The following is a 21,701-nucleotide window of genomic DNA, read 5'->3' on the forward strand; positions in this document are numbered from 1 at the left end:
TCCATTTTAACCTGGGTGCTTCTCTTGGCATTCCTGCTCCACCAGCCACACAGGTGAGGGCAGGGGCTGACAGGGAGCTGATTCCTCGGCAAGAGCCAGGGTTACCCCAGGGCGAGGGCGCCACCAGCCTGACACGCTGCTCTCAGTGTCAGGTCGGGACGCGTGTCAGGGCTCACGTACTGACCAGTGCCCTGGCCAGGGTCTCGCCTGTGGACATGCGGGAAGTGTACTCCTAAACCATCATTCGCGGGTCTTCTCACTGATCGCTTTTCTAAAGACGAAAATGGCACTCGGTGAGGAAAACCAGCCATGTGCATGAACTGAGCTTCCTCCTGGGCCCCGTGTCCCCACCAGGAAACAGAGGAGAGTCTGGCCTGTCTGTTCAGGCCAGCAGGCTGGACAGGGTCGCTCCCATGAGGCAGGGGCTCCGGGCTCGTGAGGTGGGCCTGGGCCCCACGTGTCCTTCCTTGCAGGAAGCAGTGGGCGCACGGCCGGGCTAATCCGCCTGCGAGCAGCTTAGGGATTGTCTTTTGCTGGCACCTGCTCGCTGCCCTGCACGTCCTCCACTCTGGCCGGGATTTAGCCCAAGCTGCGTCAGCGGGCTTCCCGGGGCTCCCACCGCCCGGCCAGCCTCCCGTCCCGAGGGCGGGCACAGGCCACAGGCCAAGGGCGGCGGATCAGTCCGGCTGGGGACGCGGGAGCCGGACGTGGAGAAGGCCCGGCGCCGGGATGGATTTCGGGTCCCTGGAGACGGTGGTGGCCAATTCAGCCTTCATTGCGGCCCGGGGCAGCTTCGATGCGAGCAGCGGCCCGGCCTCTCGGGACAGGAAGTACCTGGCCAGGCTCAAGCTGCCCCCGCTGTCCAAGTGCGAGGCGCTCCGGGAGAGCCTGGACCTGGGCTTCGAGGGCATGTGCCTGGAGCAGCCCATTGGCAAGCGGCTCTTCCAGCAGTTCCTGCGGACCCACGAGCAGCACGGGCCAGCCCTGCAGCTCTGGAAGGACATCGAGGACTACGACACGGCTGACGATGCCCTCCGGCCGCAGAAGGCCCAGGCCCTCCGGGCCGCGTACCTGGAGCCCCAGGCCCAGCTCTTCTGCAGCTTCCTGGATGCGGAGACGGTGGCACGGGCCCGCGCGGGGGCGGGGGACGGGCTCTTCCAGCCCCTGCTGCGGGCCGTCCTGGCGCACCTCGGCCAGGCCCCCTTCCAGGAGTTCCTGGACAGCCTCTACTTCCTGCGCTTCTTGCAGTGGAAGTGGCTGGAGGCCCAGCCCATGGGCGAGGACTGGTTCCTAGACTTCAGGGTGCTGGGGCGGGGCGGCTTCGGGGAGGTGTTCGCCTGCCAGATGAAGGCCACCGGCAAGCTGTACGCGTGCAAGAAGCTGAACAAGAAGCGGCTGAAGAAGCGGAAGGGGTACCAGGTGGGCTGCGCTGCTCGGGGCGCCTGGGTGGGGGTCGGTCCCCTGCGCCCCCTGGTCGGACCCGCCTGTCTGCACAGCGGCCGAGCGCCTGGCCAGGGCCGTGGGCGCGGGTGAGGCTCCATGCTGGACCTGCGGCTCGGCCCGGCCGCCTACTCTGGGCCAGGCCGGGTGGCCGTCCTCCGCAAAGCGCGGCCTGGGTGTAGCTGGCAAGGATGCTGTGCCAGCTTCCTCGTCCTCCTTGGTCTGTCGGCGCCCCCACGAGACGCAGCAGCCAGTGCTGAGGAGGCTGGATCGGTTCCCCAGACCCCTTCCTCTGGCTTCCCGGGACTCCCTGGTTGCACAGTGAGGAGGCTGCCCAGGGTGTCCCCGTGGCCAGTGCGGGGAAGCTGGGGCGCCTAGCTCAGCGCTGCCCGGGTCCTGGAGGGGGCAGGGGTGCACAGGGGGCAGAGGCTCCCCTGCTCTGCCTCTGGCATCAGGCTCCATTTGGGCGGGATCAAAGTGGCTTAGTGTCTCGGATACTCGTCTCCGGCAGCAGTCCGTCTAGCGCCGTTGTTCCCATTCTGGGGCAACAGCAGCCCCCCCGCAGCACCCCACCCAGGCCCCTGATGGCACTCTGCCCGATGGACTCTGGGGCAGCGGTCACCCTCGGGGCCATCTACCTGTAATCTTAACCCAGCCGTTAGGGAACTAAGCTGCTTCTCTCCCGAGTTCAGGAAACTTACTGAACTTTTACAGTAAAATCTGCCTAAGATCTTCCCATGCAGTGGAGAGAGAGGGCTTCCGAAATCAAGAAGGGCTCTTGTCCTTACCCAGCACAACTTTTAGAAGCACTTTAAACAGACTTCATAGGGTTTTAAGATGAGTATAGAAAGTGACTAGGAGTGCGGGGTGGCTTGGGAGGGTGCTGGCCAGTGGGCCTGGCTGATCTCCACTGTCCAGAGGCCTGGACGGGAGGACAGGCGGGTCTGCAGAGGTGCAGCTGGAGGGAAGGCCAGTGCTCACAGGTGCCCAGGGACCCGTGTGACCTCAGGGGCGTTTGCAAGGCTGGCGGTGGGAGCCCGCTTGCTCCAGGCTCCAGGAACCCTGCAGTCCCTGCACGTGACGGGTTCCCAGGCTGCACCCTGTCCCTGCGAGATGGGGCCTGTGAGGCACGTCACTCAGTTACTTACAGCCGCTCTGCTGCTGCTGTTCAGTCACTCGGTCGTGTCCGACTCTGCGACCCCATGGACCGCCGCGTGCCAGGCCTCCCTGGCCATCGCCAACTTCTGGAGCTTGCTCAAACTCACATCCATCGAGTTGGTGATGCCATCCAGCCATCTCATCCTCTGTCGTCCCTGTCTCCTCTTGCTTTCAATCTTTTCCAGCATCAGGGTCTTTTCCAGTGAGTCAGTTATTCTCATCAGGTGGTCAAAGTGTTGGAGCTTCAGCATCAGTCCTTCCAATGAATATTGAGGACTGGTTTCCTTTAGGATTGACTGGTTGGATCTCCTTGCAGTCCAAGGGACTCTCAAGAGTCTTCTCCAACACCACAGTTCAAAAGCTCAATACTTTGGTGCTCAGCTTTCTTCACAGTCCAACTCTCACATCCATACATGACCACTGGAAAAACCATAGCTTTGGACTATACAGACCTTTGTTGGCAAAGTGATGTCTCTGCTTTTTAATATGCTGTGTAGGTTGGTCATAGCTTTTCTTCCAAGGACCAAGTGTCCTTTAATTTCATGGCTCCAGTCACCATTGCAGTGATTTGGAGCCCCTAAAAAGAAAATCCACCATTGCTTCTACTTTTTCTCCTTTTATTTGCCATGAAGTGGTGAGACCAGATGCTATGATCATAGTTTTTGGAATGTTGAGTTTTAAGCCAGCTTTTTCACTGTCTCTTTCACCTTCAAGAGGCTCTTTAGTTCCTCTTCACTTTCCGACATTAGAGTGGTATCATCTGCATATCTGAGGTTGTTATTTCTCCTGGCGATCCTGATTCCAGCTTGTGCTTCATCCAGCCTGGCATTTCACGTGATGTATTCTGCATATAATTTACATAAACATGGTGATAACATACAGCCTTGTGGTACTCCTTTCCCAATTTTGAACCAGTCGCTCTGTTCAGTTCAGTTCAGTTGCTATCGTGTGTGACTCTTTGTGACCCCATGAACTGCAGCGTGCCAGGCCTCCCTGTCCATCACCAACTCCCTGAGTCTACCCAAACTCATGTCCATTGTGTTGGTGATGCCATCCAACCATCTCATCCTCTGTCGTCCCCTTCTGCTCCTGCCTTCAATCTTTCCCAGCATCAGGGTCTTTTACAATGAGTCAACTCTTCGCATCAGGTGGCCAAAGTATTGGAGTTTCAGCTTTAGCCTCAGTCCTTCCAATGAACACCTGGGACTGATCTCCTTTAGGATGGACTGGTTGGATCTCCTTGCAGTCCAAGGGACTCTCAAGAGTCTTCTCAACACCACAGTTCAAAAGCATCAATACTTTGGTGCTCAGCTTTCTTCACAGTCCAACTCTCACATCCATACATGACCACTGAAAAAACCATAGCCTTGACTAGATGGACTTTTGTTGGCAAAGTAATGTCTCTGCTTTTTACAACCTCTAGAGATCAAATTGCCAACATCTGCTGGATCATGGAAAAAGCAAGAGAGTTCCAGAAAAACATCTATTTCTGCTTTATTGACTATGCCAAAGCCTCTGACTGTGTGGATCACAATAAACTGTGGAAAATTCGGAAAGAGATGGGAATACCAGACCACCTGACCTGCCTCTTGAGAAACCTATATGCAGGTCAGGAAGCAACAGTTAGAACTGGACATGGAACAACCAAATAGGTAAAGGAGTACGTCAAGGCTGTATATTGTCACCCTACTTATTTAACTTCTATGCAGAGTACATCATGAGAAACGCTGGGCTGGGAGAAGCACAAGCTGGAATCAAGACTGCCGGGAGAAATATCAATAACCTCAGATATGCAGATGACACCACCCTTATGGCAGAAAGTGAAGAGGAACTAAAGAGCCTCTTGATGCAAGTGAAAGAGGAGAGTCAAAAAGTTGGCTTAAAGCTCAACATTCAGAAAACGAAGATCATGGCATCCGGTCCCAACACTTCATGGGAAATAGATGGAGAAACAGTGGAAACAGTGTCAGACTTCATTTTTTTGGGCTCCAAAATCACTGCAGATGGTGACTGCAGCCATGAAATTAAAAGACGCTTACTCCTTGGAAGGAAAGTTATGACCAACTTAGACAGCATATTCAAAAGCAGAGACGTTACTTTGCCAACAAAGGTTCATCTAGTCAAGGCTATGGTTTTTCCAGTGGTCATGTATGGATGTGAGAGTTGGACTGTGAAGACGGCTGAGCGCCGAAGAATTGATGCTTTTGAACTGTGGTGTTGGAGAAGACTCTTGAGAATTGCTTGGACTTCAAGGAGATCCAACCAGTCCATTCTAAAGGAGATCAGTCCTGGGTGTTCATTGGAAGGACTGAGGCTAAAGCTGAAAGTCCAATACTTTGGCCACCTCATGCGAAGAGTTGACTCATTGGAAAAGACTCTGATGCTGGGAGAGATTGGGGGCAGGAGGAGAAGGGGACGACAGAGGATGAGATGGCTGGATGGCATCACTGACTCGATGGACATGAGTTTGAGTGAACTCTGGGAGATGGTGATGGACAGGGAGGCCTGGCGTGCTGTGATTCATTGGGTTGCAAAGAGTCGGACATGACTGAGCGACTGAACTGAACTGAAAAAATATATCTGCAGCTCTGTGTTTTATTGGGACATTTTCCGGTTGGTGGTGCTTGGCTGTTGGGGCGGCCTTTCTCTCCTGCCTGAACCTGGGCCTGCTCTGCAGGGCGCGATGGTGGAGAAGAAGATCCTCGCCAAAGTGCACAGCAGGTTCATTGTGTCTCTGGCCTACGCCTTCGAGACCAAGACGGACCTCTGCCTAGTGATGACCATCATGAACGGAGGTGACATTCGGTAAGGCTCCTCTCAGCCTCGTGGGAGCAGGGCTGGAAGGGCTTGGCTGACTGTGCAGGGTCTCTGGGGCCAGAGGGGCTGCTTCCCACGTGCTGAGAGTGAGTGGCGAGGAGGAGAAATCCTGTCCTTATCGAGCCTTCTTCTCTGTCTTCCATTTGCTGGTCCTTGAGGCGTCCGTGGTCTCAGTGAGATGTGGGGGCCCCGGGGTCAATGACAGAGCTGGAAGCAAGGCGTGAGGATGTTGGAACTGCAGCTTGGCCGTCAGCCCGTGGGGAGGACCAGAGGGTCTGGATTTGCGGGGGACCCAAGGGCCTGACCCTGGGCTCTCACGAGGGAAAGGACCCGCCGGTCAGCTGGGCAGCTCGGCCATGCTTGGCCAGCGCTGGTCTGTGCGACGGGGATAAGGATAAACACCGGTGCTCCGTGGCTGCCACGGAGAGTCAGATAGGGCCTCAGACACTTAGGGACTCACACGTCCCTCCCGAGCGTGCAGGGCCGTTGCCGGGCCCCGGCCCCCGTCCGGGCGCTCCTGCACTGAAACTCGGCTGGGTGAGTTGTTGGCCGCCCTTCCAGGTGAGGGGCTGAGGCTCTGGCTGAGTTGCCTATGCGTGTTCATGGAGGAGGAGCCAAGGGTCTGGAGTGTGCAAACAACAAGAGACCGACCTTGACGCTCCGCGTGCCTCCACGCCCACCACGCCCTGCAGGGTGCTGGGGAGGCGGTGTGATGTCCTGTGTGCACGGCCCTGCGCTGCGCCGGGTACTGTGTCGGCCTGTACACTGCACCGAGCCGCGCTGGGTGCGGCTGCCCGTGCCACCCTGCCCTGTCGCAGCCTCTGCTGCACCACGCTGCACTGCTCAGCGTGGTGCTCTTATACTGGGTTATGTTATTCTGCACCATACTCCATCATACCAGGCCGCAACCCACGCTGGAGCGAGGCTCTGGGTCAGCCGCTCGCGTCGAGCGGGCCTCGGGCTGCTCACGGCCTGCCTGCACCTCCCTTTGCCTGGCTCCTCTGCTGGTGGCTTTGGGGCCCGTTTCCCAGCCCTGTGGGCCAGGGCCGGGGGGCGGGGGTGTGGCTGGGAGAACCGCCTGCTCCTGCTGGTACTGGCTCTGGAGAGGGAGGAGGAGGACGAGGACACCAGGGCCGGGGTCCCGGCTCTGCCGCGGGCTCCTCAGGCCGGGCGGCCTCAGCCCTCGCCGTTTCCCCAAGGTTTTACTTCCCGTCAGAACTGTGGGCCCGTGGCTTGTGGTTGTGCCAGAGATGCACGGGCTCCACGCGCTCCGCCCCCAGGTACCACATCTACAACGTGGACGAGGACAACCCCGGCTTCCAGGAGCCTCGTGCCATCTTCTACACGGCCCAGATCGTCAGCGGCCTGGAGCACCTGCACCAGCGGAACATCATCTACCGAGACCTCAAGCCCGAGAACGTGCTGCTGGACGACGATGGTGCGGCGGGCTCCCTGCCCTCCTGCCTCCCCTCTCCAGCCTGACAGGCCATCATTAGGGGAGGGACCAGCTGTGATAGGTGCTGGTTATACTTCCACGGCACAAAGACCAGCTGACGCCTGTTTATTGTTCGGTCAGTGATTATCCCCAAGGGAAATCCGGAGCGTGCCTGGGCACCCAGGGCTGCAGGGAGTTGGTCCAGGCGTCGGGAGTGTGTGGAGCTGTGAGTAAACAGTTAGGGCTACAGCCAAGTCCCCACTCATCACTTTCCTTGCTGCCTCTGTGAGGAGTCAAACCGGGCTTCTTATAAGAAAGCGACTCCAGAGGCCGAGGCCTCCTGTAAGTGACTTTAGGGCCCCCTCCCCATCAGAGGCTGGTTGGACACCTGACGTCCCCATAGGCCGAGGCTGCAGAGCTCGCGGAAGAGGCTGGCTGGGGGCCGGTGACCTGGACTCCAGCTGCAGGTGCTGCTGGACACCCCCATCTGCCCACAGCGAGGAGTGGGGTCTCCTGTGTGTGCCATGCTTGTGCGTGTGCCTGGTGTGCGTGTGTGTGTGTGCAGAAGCTGGCCAGGGCTCCCGCAGCTCCAGGAAGACCAGGGCCTCTGTTTGTGGGGCTGTAGGTGACCTGAGCTGTGTTTGTTCTCCAGGCAACGTCCGCATTTCCGACCTTGGGCTGGCCGTGGAGCTGAAGGCAGGGCAGACCAAGACCAAGGGCTATGCGGGGACCCCAGGTGAAGGCTCTCTGGGGGCGCAGCCTCTCTGGGGCGGGGGCAGGGCCTGTCCTGAGGTCCCGTGGCCTGGGGTAGGGGGCATGGTGAATACTGGGGTGGCGGGAAACTGCTCTGCCATCTGTAGAGGGGGCAAGGGGCATGGCCCGTCCTGGGGTCCCACATCCTGGGGTCCCGTGGCCTGGGGTAGGGGGTATGGTGAACGCTGGGGTGTCGGAAAACTGCTCCCTCATCCGCAGAGTAGGCAGGGATACAGCCGGGGGCCTGCACAGCTGTGCGGAAGCGGCACCTGCACCCACCCTTGGGGATGGAAGCTCCCCAGCGCCGCCGTGGACAGAGCCTGGGGTCCGTGCTGAAGGCAGAGGGGCAGAGGGAGGGGGCACGGGGCGGGGGCCGGGCAGGGGCTCAGCTGTGGGCATCCCGGGGGGCAGACGGGGAGATGGCCTCGGGGGGCCCCCGGCCCACCCCTCCCCACCCCACACGGCCACGGGGAGGCTGTGCAGTGGGGGCTGCCCTTGTCCAGAGCGTGTGTGTGTGTTCACGCGAGCATGCCTGTGGGGTCCTGCCCCCATCCCCTCTCACCCCTGGCGGGTGGGAACAGAGGCTTCACAGCGGGGGACGGGGTAGGGGTCTCACCACTGAGGCCCCTGGGGGCCGCCGGGCACCGAGACTCACACGCAGACTGCCGCGCCCTCCGTGCTCCCGACGGCCCTGGATTTCTGCAGGCTTTCTCGGCAGCTCTGCTCCTCCCGTTTGCTCAGCTCTGGGAAGAAAGAGGGGCCCGGGGCTGGGGCCTCTGGGTTACGTTCTGTCCTATCCTGTGCTCTCAGCTCCTTTGGGGGCTGTCTGTCCCCACGGTAGGTCTTTCTCACCTAGGGCTTTATTTAGGTAAAGGTTCTGTCTTGAATATTCCGGACCTTGGGCCAGATCTCTGAGGTTCCTCCCTGGGCGTGAGCGTGTGAGGCAGATGCCTCTCGCCTCTTCCCGGGAACCGCGTCCTTAGGAGAACGCCACAGGGGCTCCTCCCAGGGGCCAGGACACAGGCCGCTGGACCGCAGGTGTGGCCCGCCCCGCTTGCAGGGGGTCCTGCTGGCCGCCAGGGGGCGCCAGGCCTCGCCGCCGGACCGCCAGTGTGGCCCGCCCCGCCTGCAGGGAGCCCTGCTGGCCGCCAGGGGGCGCCAGGCCTCGCCCGGCTGGCGCTCCGTCCGCGGGCTGCGCTGAGCCGGGCCTTTGAGGTCAGGCGCCGGGTGTGGCCGCGAGCAGCCCCGCGGGGCTTGGGGTCAGGGGTGTCCAGTGAGGCCTCACGGAGCCTGCTGTACCTTCTTCCCCGGCCCCGCTTCCTCCAGCCCGGGTCAGCCGCAGTCCACCCAAGCGGGGACTTGCATGGCCGAGCAGTGGGGAGGAGACGGGAGGTTCCCCCCGAGGAGCTGACACCCTCCCGGTTCACTCCTCGCCCCCCACTGATCCTTCTTTCACGCGGCGACTTTCACCGTCGCCACTGAAGACCGCGCGGCGCGGAGGGCAGGGGCCAGCGGGCTGTCTGCCGCCGGGACGCTGCGTCTCCGGGGCCTCCTCCTGGACGTTTCCATGGAGAACGGTGGTTGGTGAACGTGTCTTTCTTGAGTCTGGGGCACCTGGACGGCAGTGTCATTCCCTGATGGGAGGCTGCGTTCGGGGCCAGTGATTCTTCTGAACTTGACCTGCAGCCCCTGGGAGAATGTCCTGTGGTCACATCCCCCTTGGGAACTGGCCACAAACACGGGCAGACCCTGCAGGGCTCAGAGAGGCTGGAAACAGACACACGTTCAGCTTTGGTTTGGGGGGACATCCAGTCATCCAAGCACAGAAGCCCCCGACTTCCCGAGCACCCCTCTGCCCCAGGAGTGCCCCACGGGCCCCAGATGCTGCCTGTCTACCTCCCCACGTGCCAGGCTGGCCTCCGCACTGGGCCTGCAGGCCTGGAGCTTGGGGCGGGCTCCAGGGTGTCCCCTTCAGCTGGTGGGTCCCAGCTCCCCAGAGGTGGAGCGCACAGGCCACCAGCGTCCAGTCTGCTCTTTGGACACTGGGCCTCCGGCTGCTCCTATTGTGCCCTTTTGGGTGGCAACTGAGCGCCTGCCTCTGACCACAGCCCCGCGAACCCGCGGACCCCTTGTGAGCCTCAGACGCCCAATCCACCTGCCGTGGGCACCAAAGTGGGGCACGATCCACCCTGGGTGGGAGGGTCTCCCCTGGGAGCGGCTGTGCCTGGGGACACTCAGGACAGGGGGCACCTCCCAGGGGCGGGGGTCTGCCCCATGGGTCATGGTACAAGGACCCTGCTGGCTCCAGGGAGACGGGGTGTCTGCTCCTCTTGCTGGCTGCTGAGTCCCGCTCTTCTTGCCCAGGGTTCATGGCCCCTGAGCTCCTGCTGGGGGAGGAGTACGACTTTTCCGTAGATTACTTCGCGCTGGGTGTCACGCTGTACGAGATGATCGCGGCCAGAGGGCCCTTTCGAGCCCGTGGAGAGAAGGTAGGAGTGCCGGTGGTCCTGTGTGTGTGTGTGGGTCACAGGGGCAGCGTCCCCCGCTGACCTGCCTGTGGCCCTCCGTGGGGAAGCACTGGGTTCTTGGGGCACGTCTGCCCTGGGCAGGAGGGGGACATGGTGACGTCATCCCTGGTCTCCAGATGCCAGCCCTGCCCCAGGAGCAGCTCGGCCTGGGGGCTCTCCTCCCTCGTGCTGACTGCAGGTCCTGCTCCAGGCACAGCAGCGTCCCTGGGTATCCTGGGGCAGTAGGCACTGAGGGGCTCTGGGCCGCGGAGGCCCACTCCTGCCTGGGGGCGGCCCGTTGCCTCCCTGGGGCGCTCTGCCCTGCTCAGCAGGGCCGTGAGCAGAGGCCTTCCGGAGGCTCCGTCTGTGTTCAGAACAAGAAGACCAAAGCAGACTGTCCCGTGGGCTCCACGCCACCCAGCTCGGAGCTGGGGTGAGGGGGCTCGGTGTGGACGGCACTTCAGACGAGGCTCATCTGCTGTGCCCGCGGCCCCTCGGCCTGCCTGGAGGTCTCAGCTGTCCGCCTCTTCTGCTAGACCACCCCGGGGCACCCCTATCCAGTCCCTGCGCCTCTCCCAAGACAGTTGGGAGAATAGACCGGGTCCCCCAAGAGTGAGGACCTCCCCTCGACAAACATGTAGGGCTGTTCTGTGTCTGCACCTCTGCCTTGAACCAGCGAGTCTCCCCGACCGCGGCTCAGAAGAGCAGCAGGATGGGATCCACGCTGGCCTCGGGACCAAAGCCCCCTCAGGGCCTGTGCTGACCCCACAGCCCTGCCAGGGTCCCTGTGTCCTGGTGAAAACCAACATAAGGAGCTTTTATGAGAAAGTGAACTATCCCGGTCTGTCCACTCTCTGGTCCATCGTGGTCCCTCCAAATGTTCTGTGGTCCATCCTTGCTCTGTTCAGTGGTGAGGGGCCCTGGATACACCCACGACATGGACAGGTCACGATGGATGCAAGAATGTGGGCCCCGAAGAGTGACTCTAGAAGACTCCACCCCCGGGAAGGTTTAGGAGTTTCAGGAAGGGCAAATCTGACCGACAGGGAGAGGCCTGGTCAGCGTTTGGCTGAGGTGGGGTAGAGAATTCCAGAGCGACTGTCAGGGAGCTCCCTGCTGATGGAGTCACTGGAAGTGGCCCCTATGCTCTGGGGAGCTGGCTTGAACTGTGGCCTCATGGACCCTGTGGACGCCTGCCCCTTAGAAGCTAGAGGGGAAGGTTGTAGGGGTGCAAGTCTCCGCCTTCAGGGTTTTGTGCCCTGACAGCGAGGCTGAGCCTGTCCCTGGGAGGGTGGTGTGCACCCCTCCTGAGGCTGGGCCGCCTGGGCCACGGTACAACTGTGTCTGCAGCTGCGGGGGGTGCCGGGCGGCGGGACGGGCCCCGTGGAGTGACTGGGCAGACGGTGCTGCACCCGCCATGCAGGTAGAGAACAAGGAACTGAAGCAGAGGGTCCTGGAGCAGGCGGTCACCTACCCCGACAAGTTCAGCCCGGCCAGCAAAGACTTCTGCGAGGCACTGCTGCAGAAGGACCCTGAGAAGCGCCTGGGGTTCCGGGACGGCTCCTGTGATGGGCTCCGCACGCACCCCCTCTTCAGAGACATCAGCTGGCGGCAGCTGGAGGCTGGTACTGCCCATGGGGGGCTGGGGCTGGGTGAAACCCACGACCACTCTGTCCCGTGGGCATCTGGAAGCTCAGTTTGAAGCTGGCAGGGCGGGCGGCCTTGGCAAAACCCCTGCAGCATCCTTTGCCCGACGGTGCCATGGGCCCCATTCCCGCTCGTCACAACAAGCCCTGGACCGGACCTTCTCGGGTCGGACCTCTCGGGCACCCTCGGAGGTGGCAAGGGTTGAACGGGTCTTGTTAAAGGCACCCTGACCCGCCTTTGTGCTAAGTACCCGAACCTGTGGCTGGGCGCTTCCTTTAAGGAACCCGCGAGCCAAGTCAAGCAGGGTTTCTCCAGTCGTCATCCAACCCGAGTTTGCTGCCGGGTCTTTGGTGAGCAGGTGTAAGTGAGCATGGGCGTGTGCGAGTGTGTGCACTTTACGAGTGTGTGCACATGTGAGTGTGTGCATGTGTGTATCAGGGGGAGACATGTGGGACCCACCACACCCCCCGAGCCACATCCCAGGAGCTCAAGCCTGAGACCTCACGGCCCGATGCTCTCGTAGGAGTCACCTTTGAGGAAAGGGTTGGGTGGAGGCAGCCCTGGCTGAGCTGAAGGTGCCGGCGCCCAGGGAGCCACCCAGACCAGCCCTGGGTGGAGTTGGTAGTGTGCAGGGGGCCCGGCAGCCTGAGCGGTCAGCACCCAGGAAGCTGGAGCTGGACTTTTGTCCCGAGGCCACACCCAGCTGGGCTGACTCCATCCGGGGTCCACGCGGATGAAGGTGGGGCGAGAGGGCAGGCGGATGAAGGTGGGGTGAGAGGGCAGGCGTTTATCCTGAGCGTCTGGGTCCACCTGCAGGCCGGAGCCCAGTGCGGGGCCAGAGGCACGGCGGGGTGAGGGTGGTGAGGCTGGCACAGTGCCCACCTTTGTGATGGGCTTCCTGGGAGGGCGGAGAGGGTGGCAGGTGTGGGCTGGGTTCTGATGACAGGAGTCCAAATTGGACTGAGTGTCCAGCCTTTCTCGGCACCCTGGGGGGGGTCTCATGGCTCGTCTCTGCCAGGGCAGCGTTGGGGGGGCAGACACACGGGGCTTTCAGCAAGCGGCCCCCTGGCCCCGGCTGTCGGCTCAGGCTCGGGGTCTCCTGTCCCCCTGCAGGGATGCTGACCCCACCCTTCGTCCCAGACTCCAGGACCGTCTATGCAAAGAATATCCAGGATGTGGGTGCCTTCTCCACGGTCAAGGGCGTGGCCTTTGAAAAAGCGGACACGGAATTCTTCCAGGAGTTCGCCTCGGGCACCTGCCCCATCCCCTGGCAGGAGGAGATGATCGAGACGGGCGTCTTTGGGGACTTGAACGTGTGGCGGCCCGACGGGCAGATGCCGGATGACATGAAGGGCGTCTCTGGGCAGGAGGCAGCCCCCTCATCCAAGTCGGGCATGTGTGTGCTTTCCTAGGCCGGCCACGGTGCCCGGTGGGTCAGTGAACCCTCCCACCAGCTGCTCAGCACAGGAGGAGGAGGCCGGTCCAGCCAGACCTCCTGCCCCGGGTCAGGAGCGCCAGTGGGAAATGGTCCACTTTCTGGTACCATTTCGCTCAGAAAGGATCCAGCGCTGTTTCTCGAATGGAGTCCACCCTGACACACGGCTCTCCAGGGTGCTGGCGCAGATGAGCAAGCTGTCGGCCCCCAGGAGAGGGGCTGGGCTGGGGTTCCTGACACCTTCACGGCAGCTGGCCAGGCCCTGGCTTCTCAGGGCTGGTGCAGAGGTTGGCAAACCCTGGCCTCAGGGCTTGTGGGCCCCCCTGGAGAGGCCGGACTGGTGACCTAGCCCGTCTCCCTCAGTGCCCAGCTGCTGGACCTGCTACAGCCGCCAGTCATGGTGGGGCTGGGCTGGTCCCCCCCTACACATCAGGGGTGCTGAGTCCCAGGCGTCCAAGAGCAGGGAAGGGCATAGGGCCCCAGGGCGAGATGGCTGCCGGCCACCCTCCGGCTTCCCTTCCTCCTGAGACCGTCTCCAGCCGACGACACGTGCGTGTGGACCCGCGCGGCCGGGCAGCTGGGGGCAGAGCTGTCTCCCTGCAGGCCTGCTCCTGCCCCTCACTGCCTCTGGGCCTGCAGAGCCTGGCCAGCGCAGGGCTGGTCTAGCTCTGTGGGGTTGGCTGCCTGATGGCCAGGGCAGGCCCCTCCCCATCTTGAGCACCCCTCCCTCAGACCACGTCAGTGCAGTTAGCGCACCCGCCACCTGCGGCCCCGCGGCCTCAGGACAGCGTGATCCTGAGAAGTCGGACCTTGGAGGCCGCGGCTCGGCCACTGGGAACCGTCGGCCCTGCCAATCTGGAGCCGCTTCCCCAGCGGGTGTGGGCAGATGGCTGTCCATCAACGCGAGAGAGCAGCCTGCTGGTGGGGATGTTTCAAGTGTGTCTTTGGCCCCTCGTGCACCAAGGACATTAAAGCCCTTTCGTGATGAATAAACCTGCAGGATGGGTCTCTCTCCTGTGCGCTGGTCACAGAACGTCCTGGAAGAACCCGGCAGAGCCATCCAGCACTCCTGGTCTGTGACCTGGAACTGCACCCATACACTGACGCCGCTGTGTGTCCTAGGACAGGACATGGTCATCGGGTGGCTGCAGACCTCAGTAGCCTACAGCAGGGGCAGGAAACGCCACTTCTGGCCTTTCTCAACCATTTCATCTGCTCCAGGCCCCCGTGGCCTGAACAGAGTGGTTTAACCCTCAGGGGCCGGGAGCGGCCTGACGGGGAGTCAGCACCCCCACTGCGGCCCCCCCTGCCTTCCTCTCGCGCTTAGACGGCCAGATAACTGGGGTGCAGCTGAACTTCACATAAACAGCAAACAACTGTTTTATGTGTGTCCCAAAAATTGCGTGGGACGTACCCTAAAACTATTCAATACTTTTGGCCCAGCTGTGGCAGAGGATACACTGGACCTGTGGGTCAGCAGTTATTCCAGGAACTAGTGGGTCTGTGTGGACACAGTCACAGAAGCCTCACACGGGACCTCAGCTGTCTCTCTCACGGTCTGCTCGGGGACCCCCACCCTGATAAAGTGACAGCCAGCCGCATGTAGGCACAGGCAGCAAAAGTCCTCTAGTCACCCCACTTTTATTTTAAAAAACTTTAAAACTTAAACTGTCACATAGAAAAAAATCAATCACCAAGGCCCACACTGATGCAGGCTTCCCTGCAGGGGCAAGGAGCCGCCCACCGGCCCCCGGCCCCGCCCCGGCCCCGCCCCGGCCCCGCCTCGCCCCCGGCCCCGCCTCCCCCAGCCCCACCACCCCTCCCCGCCCCGTGGGCCCCTTCCCCACCTCGAAGCCCCCACCTGGCCCCCCACCGGCACCCCCCTCCCTCGCCCTCTGCTCCACCCCCTCCCCCCGCCCCCCCCCCCCCCCCGCCCCTCTCCAACCCCGCCACCACTCTGCAGACAGCATAAGCAGCGCCCGAAGCACGAACTTAAACGCCCCATCGTGAGGCTGGGACTCTGATCCCTTCGCACTGTCATTCCCAGTTGAGCTGCAGGGACGGCCTCCCGTTCCGGCCAGTCGAAACCTCCGGGCCGGGCTGAGGCCGCGGGGGGAGGTGCACAGGGCGGCTCCTGGTCGGTGCTCACGGTGACGCTTCGTGTGTCTTCGGGACCTCTGCTGGCGTCTGTCTTGGTGCAGACCCCCTGACCAGGCACGCCTGGAGGGGTCTCGCTGTCACTCCAGCTGTTCCCCGCCGCGCTGGGCAGGGGACAGGCTATCCAGCCCAGATAACTGGGCTGCCTGCGGCCCCCAAACGCAGCAGCAGCAGCTTGCCCGTGTGCCCCGGGCGGGTGACCGCTCCCCCAGGAGAAGCCCTCGTCCCTGGCTCCCTTGGCCCTCTGCGTTCACCTCGGGACCCCTGCAGGGAGCAGGGTGGGCACTGGGGCCCTGCGGGCGTCCCCACGCCAGGAGCCCAAGGAGAGGCCACTCTCCCACCCTGCGGTGGGCTCTGACGAGACCTGTGTTAGAATGTCCCCCACTGCCCCCACCCCCACTGAGCATATTTCCTTATTGACCTGGAGAAGCTGAAAATGACTTCACTGAAACTTTTCTTTGTATTAATAAAAAACAAAAAATGCAATTTCTATCCAAGTAGAAATGGGTAAAAATAGAGTTTAAAAATAGGGATGCACTCTCTAGATTGTGCTGTGGTCCTGGTGCACACTCTCCTTCAAAATCACAAAGATGCACGTGCTGATGCACACAGACACACACATACACACAAATACATGTGAACACATGTATAGACACATGCACAAACACGCACACACATGTATACACACAAGTATACAATAAATATGCATAGACATACACATACATTTATATGACACACATGTGCACACACTCATGCGCTCACATGCATACATATGCACATATATACACTCATGCATACCCGCACACAATGCACTCATGTACACACAGGCACACACATGCACTCATATACACAACCACACAGACATGTATACACACACATGCACTCACGCACACGTGTGCACACATGCACCTGCATACACATATGCACACTCACGAACACTCGTGCACATATGCTCACATGTATACATATACACATGCACACACATGCACACATGCATGCACACTTTGTCCCCATCTCTCTCTAGATCCAGAGTTGCTGGCGCAGCCCCATAGCCTCCATGTCTGCACACTGCTCTGCTCCCCATCTGGGCAGGTCCCGGTAGCCTGTCAGGCCCTACTGTGTGTACACAGAAGTCCCCTTTTTTCTGAAGCTGCGTCCCACACTTGTCTGAGTGGAGCTGAGGCCCGGGAGAGGCAGAGACACCTTGAAGGAGGGCCCCCCCGCCAGGGCATCTCCATGGAGATTCTGGGGCTATTCAAGTGATACGAGCTGATTCTGATAAACACAATAACTAACTAAACATAACTGCTAATAATCATGCAACCTGAGCTCAGCGAAGGCTGAGGTCACCTCCTCTTACTCCACGATAGGACCAGCCCCTCCGCAAGTGTCCGGACCCACAGGTTGGGCCTGAGCGAAAACCTAGCGTCTACCTTACAGGCCTTCTGCCAGCCAAGCGAAGAATAATTTGAAAGGAAAACCTCAATTTGAAAGCATAGAATTAAAATAAATATTAGCTAGGCTCTCAGGCTTTATGTAGACAATTTCAAATGAAGATTAAATAGGCTTGATTTGATTTTGGAGAAACCAAACCTCACTCCCTCAGTGAGAGAGAACAAGGAGTTTTGCAGGTCAGCCTCCTTTTGTCCAAGATGCAGGGCTGCGGGGAGAAAGCTTATCAAGGTCCAGGGCCTGAGATGATGGGGGCGATTGGCCTGGGGGCTCCCTGTCCCAGCTCCTCGCCAGGCCCTGCGGGTCCAGATCACTGGGGGTGGCCACCTTTCCCTGGCAAGGCAGAATTTGATAAGGACCGCGGACGTGAGGCCAGGCCTGCGAGGGGCATGACTCTGCCCACACAGGCATCGTCCTGCATGTCCAAGGGGACAGTGGATCCAAGGCCAGAAAGGCACCTTCCCTCTGGGGAGTTGGGGATGGGCTTCCTGTGGGGACTGAGCGCCTGAAAGGTGAGCCCCCTGCTCAGGCTTGTTAGGGGCTGGGAGATCACCATTACAGGCTTTCTTGCGAAGCCCAGGGTGTTCGTAACTTAATCCATCCATGTCCCCGAGAGCGTCTCCCGTCTGGCGCATCCCTCACTGCCTCAATGGGCACGGGCGGGCGGGGCCTGTGTCTCCTGGCCTCCCGTCTGCATTATTCATCCCCAGCTCCTGCAGGGTGATCGGTTACAGGCATGCTCTGCGGTCTGCCCCACGCCAGCTCCTGGGCTCTGGACCAGGCTCCCACACACGCTCCCTCAGTGATGAGGGTCCCGCTGGCACGGGGCTGAGGACCCCTGCATCTGGACCCCACCAGGCCTGCGGCTGCCAAAGGGACTTCCTGGCTGATTCGTGGGGGTCTTCTAATCCCTCTCTTTTCAGGGCTGGCCCTGGTTTCAGAGTCTGCTGACCCCTCTCTGCTCAGGCAGATGGAGGTGATGGGTCTTCCTGGAACAGGGCCGGGAGGACCCCGCGGAGAGGGGTGCGTCCAGCAGGGGCGCCTGCCTGGGTGGGAGCCAGTGTCGAGAGGGTGGGGCCGCCCTTACTCGCTCTCTGTGCACGGTATTACCGGGCGCCTGTTGTAAGCTGGACGTGGTTCTAAGCAGGGCCTCAGTGAACCCGGTTTCCTAACAGGACTGAATGGACGCCTGGCTCACCTGCCCACCACCCCCACAGGCAGTGTCGACGGCTCATCCTCCCTTCTTGGGCAGCCGGTCATGCACTTTTAAGTCTCCTTGATTGTAATTTAAGAAACTAAGTTCTAGACTGTTCTTCCTCTGCCCTGTTCCAGCTGGAGCCCGTGAAATCTACCCTCTGAGGAGGCAGGCCTAGGGCAGGGTGGATGGGCAGGAGCCCCTGGACTCTTCCTGTCTTTGGTTTCTCCAAAGCCGAAGCCCAGGTAACTGAGAGGCAATGGCCGCAAGGTGAGCGGAGGTCGCCCAGCGCCTGTGCCAGCCTCGGCCCGGCAGCTCCGTGTGGCCCCTGCTGTGGCCTGGACACCCACCCTCTCTCCAGGCGGGGAGGCGGCAGCAACACCAGCCACCCGAGCTTGGTGGGGAGGGCGGGCAGTGCGGACTGAGCACCGCTGTGACGGAGCAGTGCCTAGACGGGAGCAGGGGCCAGCCAGATGGGTGTGGACCTCTGCTGTGGGGGCCACAAGGACCGGCCGGGCCCCAGGAAGATCAGCTCTGCTTCCTGCTGTCTGGGGCTGCCCGCCCCCCGCCATCAGCTCATCCATGCTTGTTTTTGTCTCCAGGGGGAAAGGGGGTCTCCTCGTGCTGCGAAGGGTCCCCGCACCGTCACCCAAGCATGAGGGAGACGCAGGAAGACCTCACCATCTGGAATCCTTGGACTTGATGGTGATTTCTCATCCTCCCAACAGCCCTGCTCCCAGGGCCCCTGGAAAGTGGTCCCCCAACAGGCTGGATGCAACATGGCCCCCCGAACCCTGCACCCCCTGCCCCGTCAGCATCCTTTTGGCCTGCAAGCCTGGTTCCCAGTCCTGCTGCTCATGGACCACCCGGGCCCCTCAGACTTCTCCCTCCAGGGCTCTGGTTTGAGTTCCGGGCACTGGGATTGTTAATGGCCCGAGGGGGTTCCGGTGGGAGATGAGGGCGCCACGCCGGTCATCAGGAAGCCTCGGTCTCCCCTGGGGCCGGGCCACACCCCTGGGGATTCCCATTTCTCCTCTCCTGATGGTTCTCACGAGTGCTATCGTCATCATCTGCTCTATAACACAACAGCACGTTTTATTTCTCCTACTATTCACCTTTAAAGTTCTTAAAGGGCAGGTCTGTATGACTCATCTTCATGGTTCTCTTAGTATCTTGAACATAGAGGAAATTCAATAAATATTTGTTGATTGCATGAACAAAAGATTAAATGTCTGTAGTCAGGTAAATACACACTTTCCTATTTGCAGGACGTAATTACACCTTGAAATGGGACTGACCTGGTTCATATCTTGTTTCTGCCACCAACCAGCTACTTGACTTCAGAAAAGTTATTCAAACTCTTAGTGCCTCGGTTTCCTCATCTGTGAAATGGGTAGAATATTGTACCAATCAATGAAGGCAGATGTGAGCAGGGTGAAGTGTCTGATATGTGTTCACCTAGCATCACCCTCGTCCCTGACCGCCGCCTGCCCATCCCAGCTGAGAGGTGAGTCCAGGTCAGCTCAGGGCCTCTGGATGAGACAGACCCTCTGAGGGAGTGGGGACCTGAGTTCAGGTGAGGGCAGTGGAGGTAGGGAATCTTAGAGTCTTCAAACGTTTCACACACAGCAGGAAGAAGCCTGGTGCTGGGGATCATGACTGTTTTAATCAATTATCTTCTTGATGTCAGTAATAATTGGTCCAGACTCTGACTGTCCTCAGACCAGTAGAAGAAAGATTTCCTCATCTTCTCATAATTGCCTTTGCAAGAGCTAAATTAAATTATGTTTTAAAAATACCCTGATCCCAGACTATGGCTCCCTGCAGAGCTGGGCTGGACACAGGCGTCCACAGGCCGAGGCGGGGGCACCAGGGTCGGTCAGCGCCATCAGCCTCAGAGCCAGTGCATCTGCAGCCGTGTTGTTTGGGCTCTTGTGGGGGAGTCTGGGGGTGGATTCTAACGATGTCCGCCCCAGGTGCGCATGCCGAGTCTGCTCTGGTCACGTCCATCTGCCTCCTGGACCTCGGTTTCCTCACCTGGGTGGGGGGGTGGAGGACCCCCGATGGGGTGCCTTGTGGGGACCTGGACACCTGCCGTGCTCCTCAGGATCCCCTGCTCAGGGGGCCCAGAGACAGTTTCCAAAGACCTACCCAGCTGCAGTGGCATCTAAAACCTCTGGCAGGAAATGTATTTATTGGAGAAGGTATCATTTCTGGCAACACGAGCACATCCTTTAAGAACAGTTTCAGTGGATCTTTGGAACAACAGGCACAGAATGAGGTCCGCATGGCTGTCTCACCACCTGCACCCTGTCCTGGTCTGCACCGTGGCCACCTTCCCTGGACCGGAACCTCCTCCCAGGCCTCCCAGGCCCACCCGCTGCCCTGCAAGTGCCCTCCCAGTGACCCTTCTGAAGCGGGCTTGCCTGGACACTCCCGTAGGCCTCCTGCCGTCCCCGTGTGCCCTGCCACCCTCCTGGTCTGCCCAGGGCATCTTTCCCAGACGGCTGCCTGGCTCCATGTCACGCCCTCGGGGTGAGCAGGACGTTGCTCTGGTGGGGACCGGAGCCTCCTCTCAGCCTCACACTGTCCCCGCTCTGGTAGCAGGCGTGGCCACTCAGGCCCATCTCGCCCTTGGGTACCGTATTTCTTCTCCATTGTCCCTTCTCCGCCTAGGGCCCGTTGCTGTACGAGGACCTCTGTCCCCTCGTCCATCGGTCTTTCCCGAGTGAAGGGGACGGTATCTAGGATGCAGAGTGGCTGCCTGTGCCGTGCACGCGGGGCACGTATGGGTGAACAGCGCTGCTTCTCACACTTACAGGCCGTGCACAGCTGGTGTCCCACTCGCTCCAACACCATGCACTCACGTTTTCGCTCCGCGCTGCATTCGCGCTTTTCCTGCTGGTGCGTGCAGCCCCACCATGCAGCGACCCTGGAGCTGGTCGAGGTTACACACAGAGCCGTCCTCTGTGCAGACCCCACGTGCCAGGGCTTTCTCTCACAACTGAGCCCCTTCAGAACTACTGGGGTTCCTCACAGCGACTTCATTGACAGATATTCTGAGTCGATGGGTCTGGGTTGAGCTCAGCGCAGCAGTAAATCTTTTTAAAAAGATCTTTAGATGATTCTCCGGGCTTAGAACCACAGGTCTTGGTCATGTGCATAAGCAGGAATTGCTGGCTTCTAAAGAATCTGCCTGCCCACGCAAGAAACTCAGGAAGGAGTCGCGGGTTCAATCCCGGGTCAGGAAGACCCCTGGAGGAGGAAATGGCAGCCCACTCCAGTTTTCTTGCCTGGAGACTCCCATGGACAGAGGAGCCTGGCGGGCTGCAGTCCATGGAGTCTCAGAAGGGTTGGGTGTGACTCAGCGACTGAGCGCAGCGCAGCAGACAGGGACCCACCTTCCTTTCCAAACACCGGTGTCAATGTGGCCACACCAGGGGAGCTCCCTTCCCGCAGATTCTCAACATTACCTACCGTCCCACCTCTAAGGGTCTGCCCATGACAAGGCCGGGGTTGAAGCGGGTGGGGGTGGAGGCGGGGCGAGGGCGGGGCGGGGGCGAGGGGCGGGGCGGGGGCGAGGGGCGGGGCGAGGGCAGGGGCAGAGGGAGGGGCGGGGCGAGGCGGGGCGAGGTCAGGGGCGGGGCGAGGCGAGGGGCGGGGCGAGGCGAGGGGCGGGGCGAGGCGAGGGGCGGGGCGAGGCGG

At 60.6% G+C, this 21,701-nt stretch overlaps 1 protein-coding gene across 1 annotated transcript; it reads left to right on the forward strand.

Moving 5' to 3' along the window:
• Window positions 1-531: 531 nt before the first annotated feature.
• On the forward strand, window positions 532-14,179 carry GRK1 (G protein-coupled receptor kinase 1). Its single transcript, XM_027557092.1, has 7 exons — window positions 532-1,419; window positions 5,276-5,403; window positions 6,696-6,853; window positions 7,503-7,586; window positions 9,968-10,092; window positions 11,534-11,735; window positions 12,871-14,179. Exons 1-7 carry the CDS (start codon window positions 730-732, stop codon window positions 13,167-13,169), a joined length of 1,686 nt encoding a protein of 561 aa, XP_027412893.1. The 5' UTR covers window positions 532-729; the 3' UTR covers window positions 13,170-14,179.
• Window positions 14,180-21,701: the final 7,522 nt, after the last annotated feature.

This window comes from Bos indicus x Bos taurus, chromosome 12 (genome assembly GCF_003369695.1).
Source record: "Bos indicus x Bos taurus breed Angus x Brahman F1 hybrid chromosome 12, Bos_hybrid_MaternalHap_v2.0, whole genome shotgun sequence".
Classification (NCBI taxonomy): Eukaryota; Metazoa; Chordata; class Mammalia; order Artiodactyla; family Bovidae; genus Bos; species Bos indicus x Bos taurus.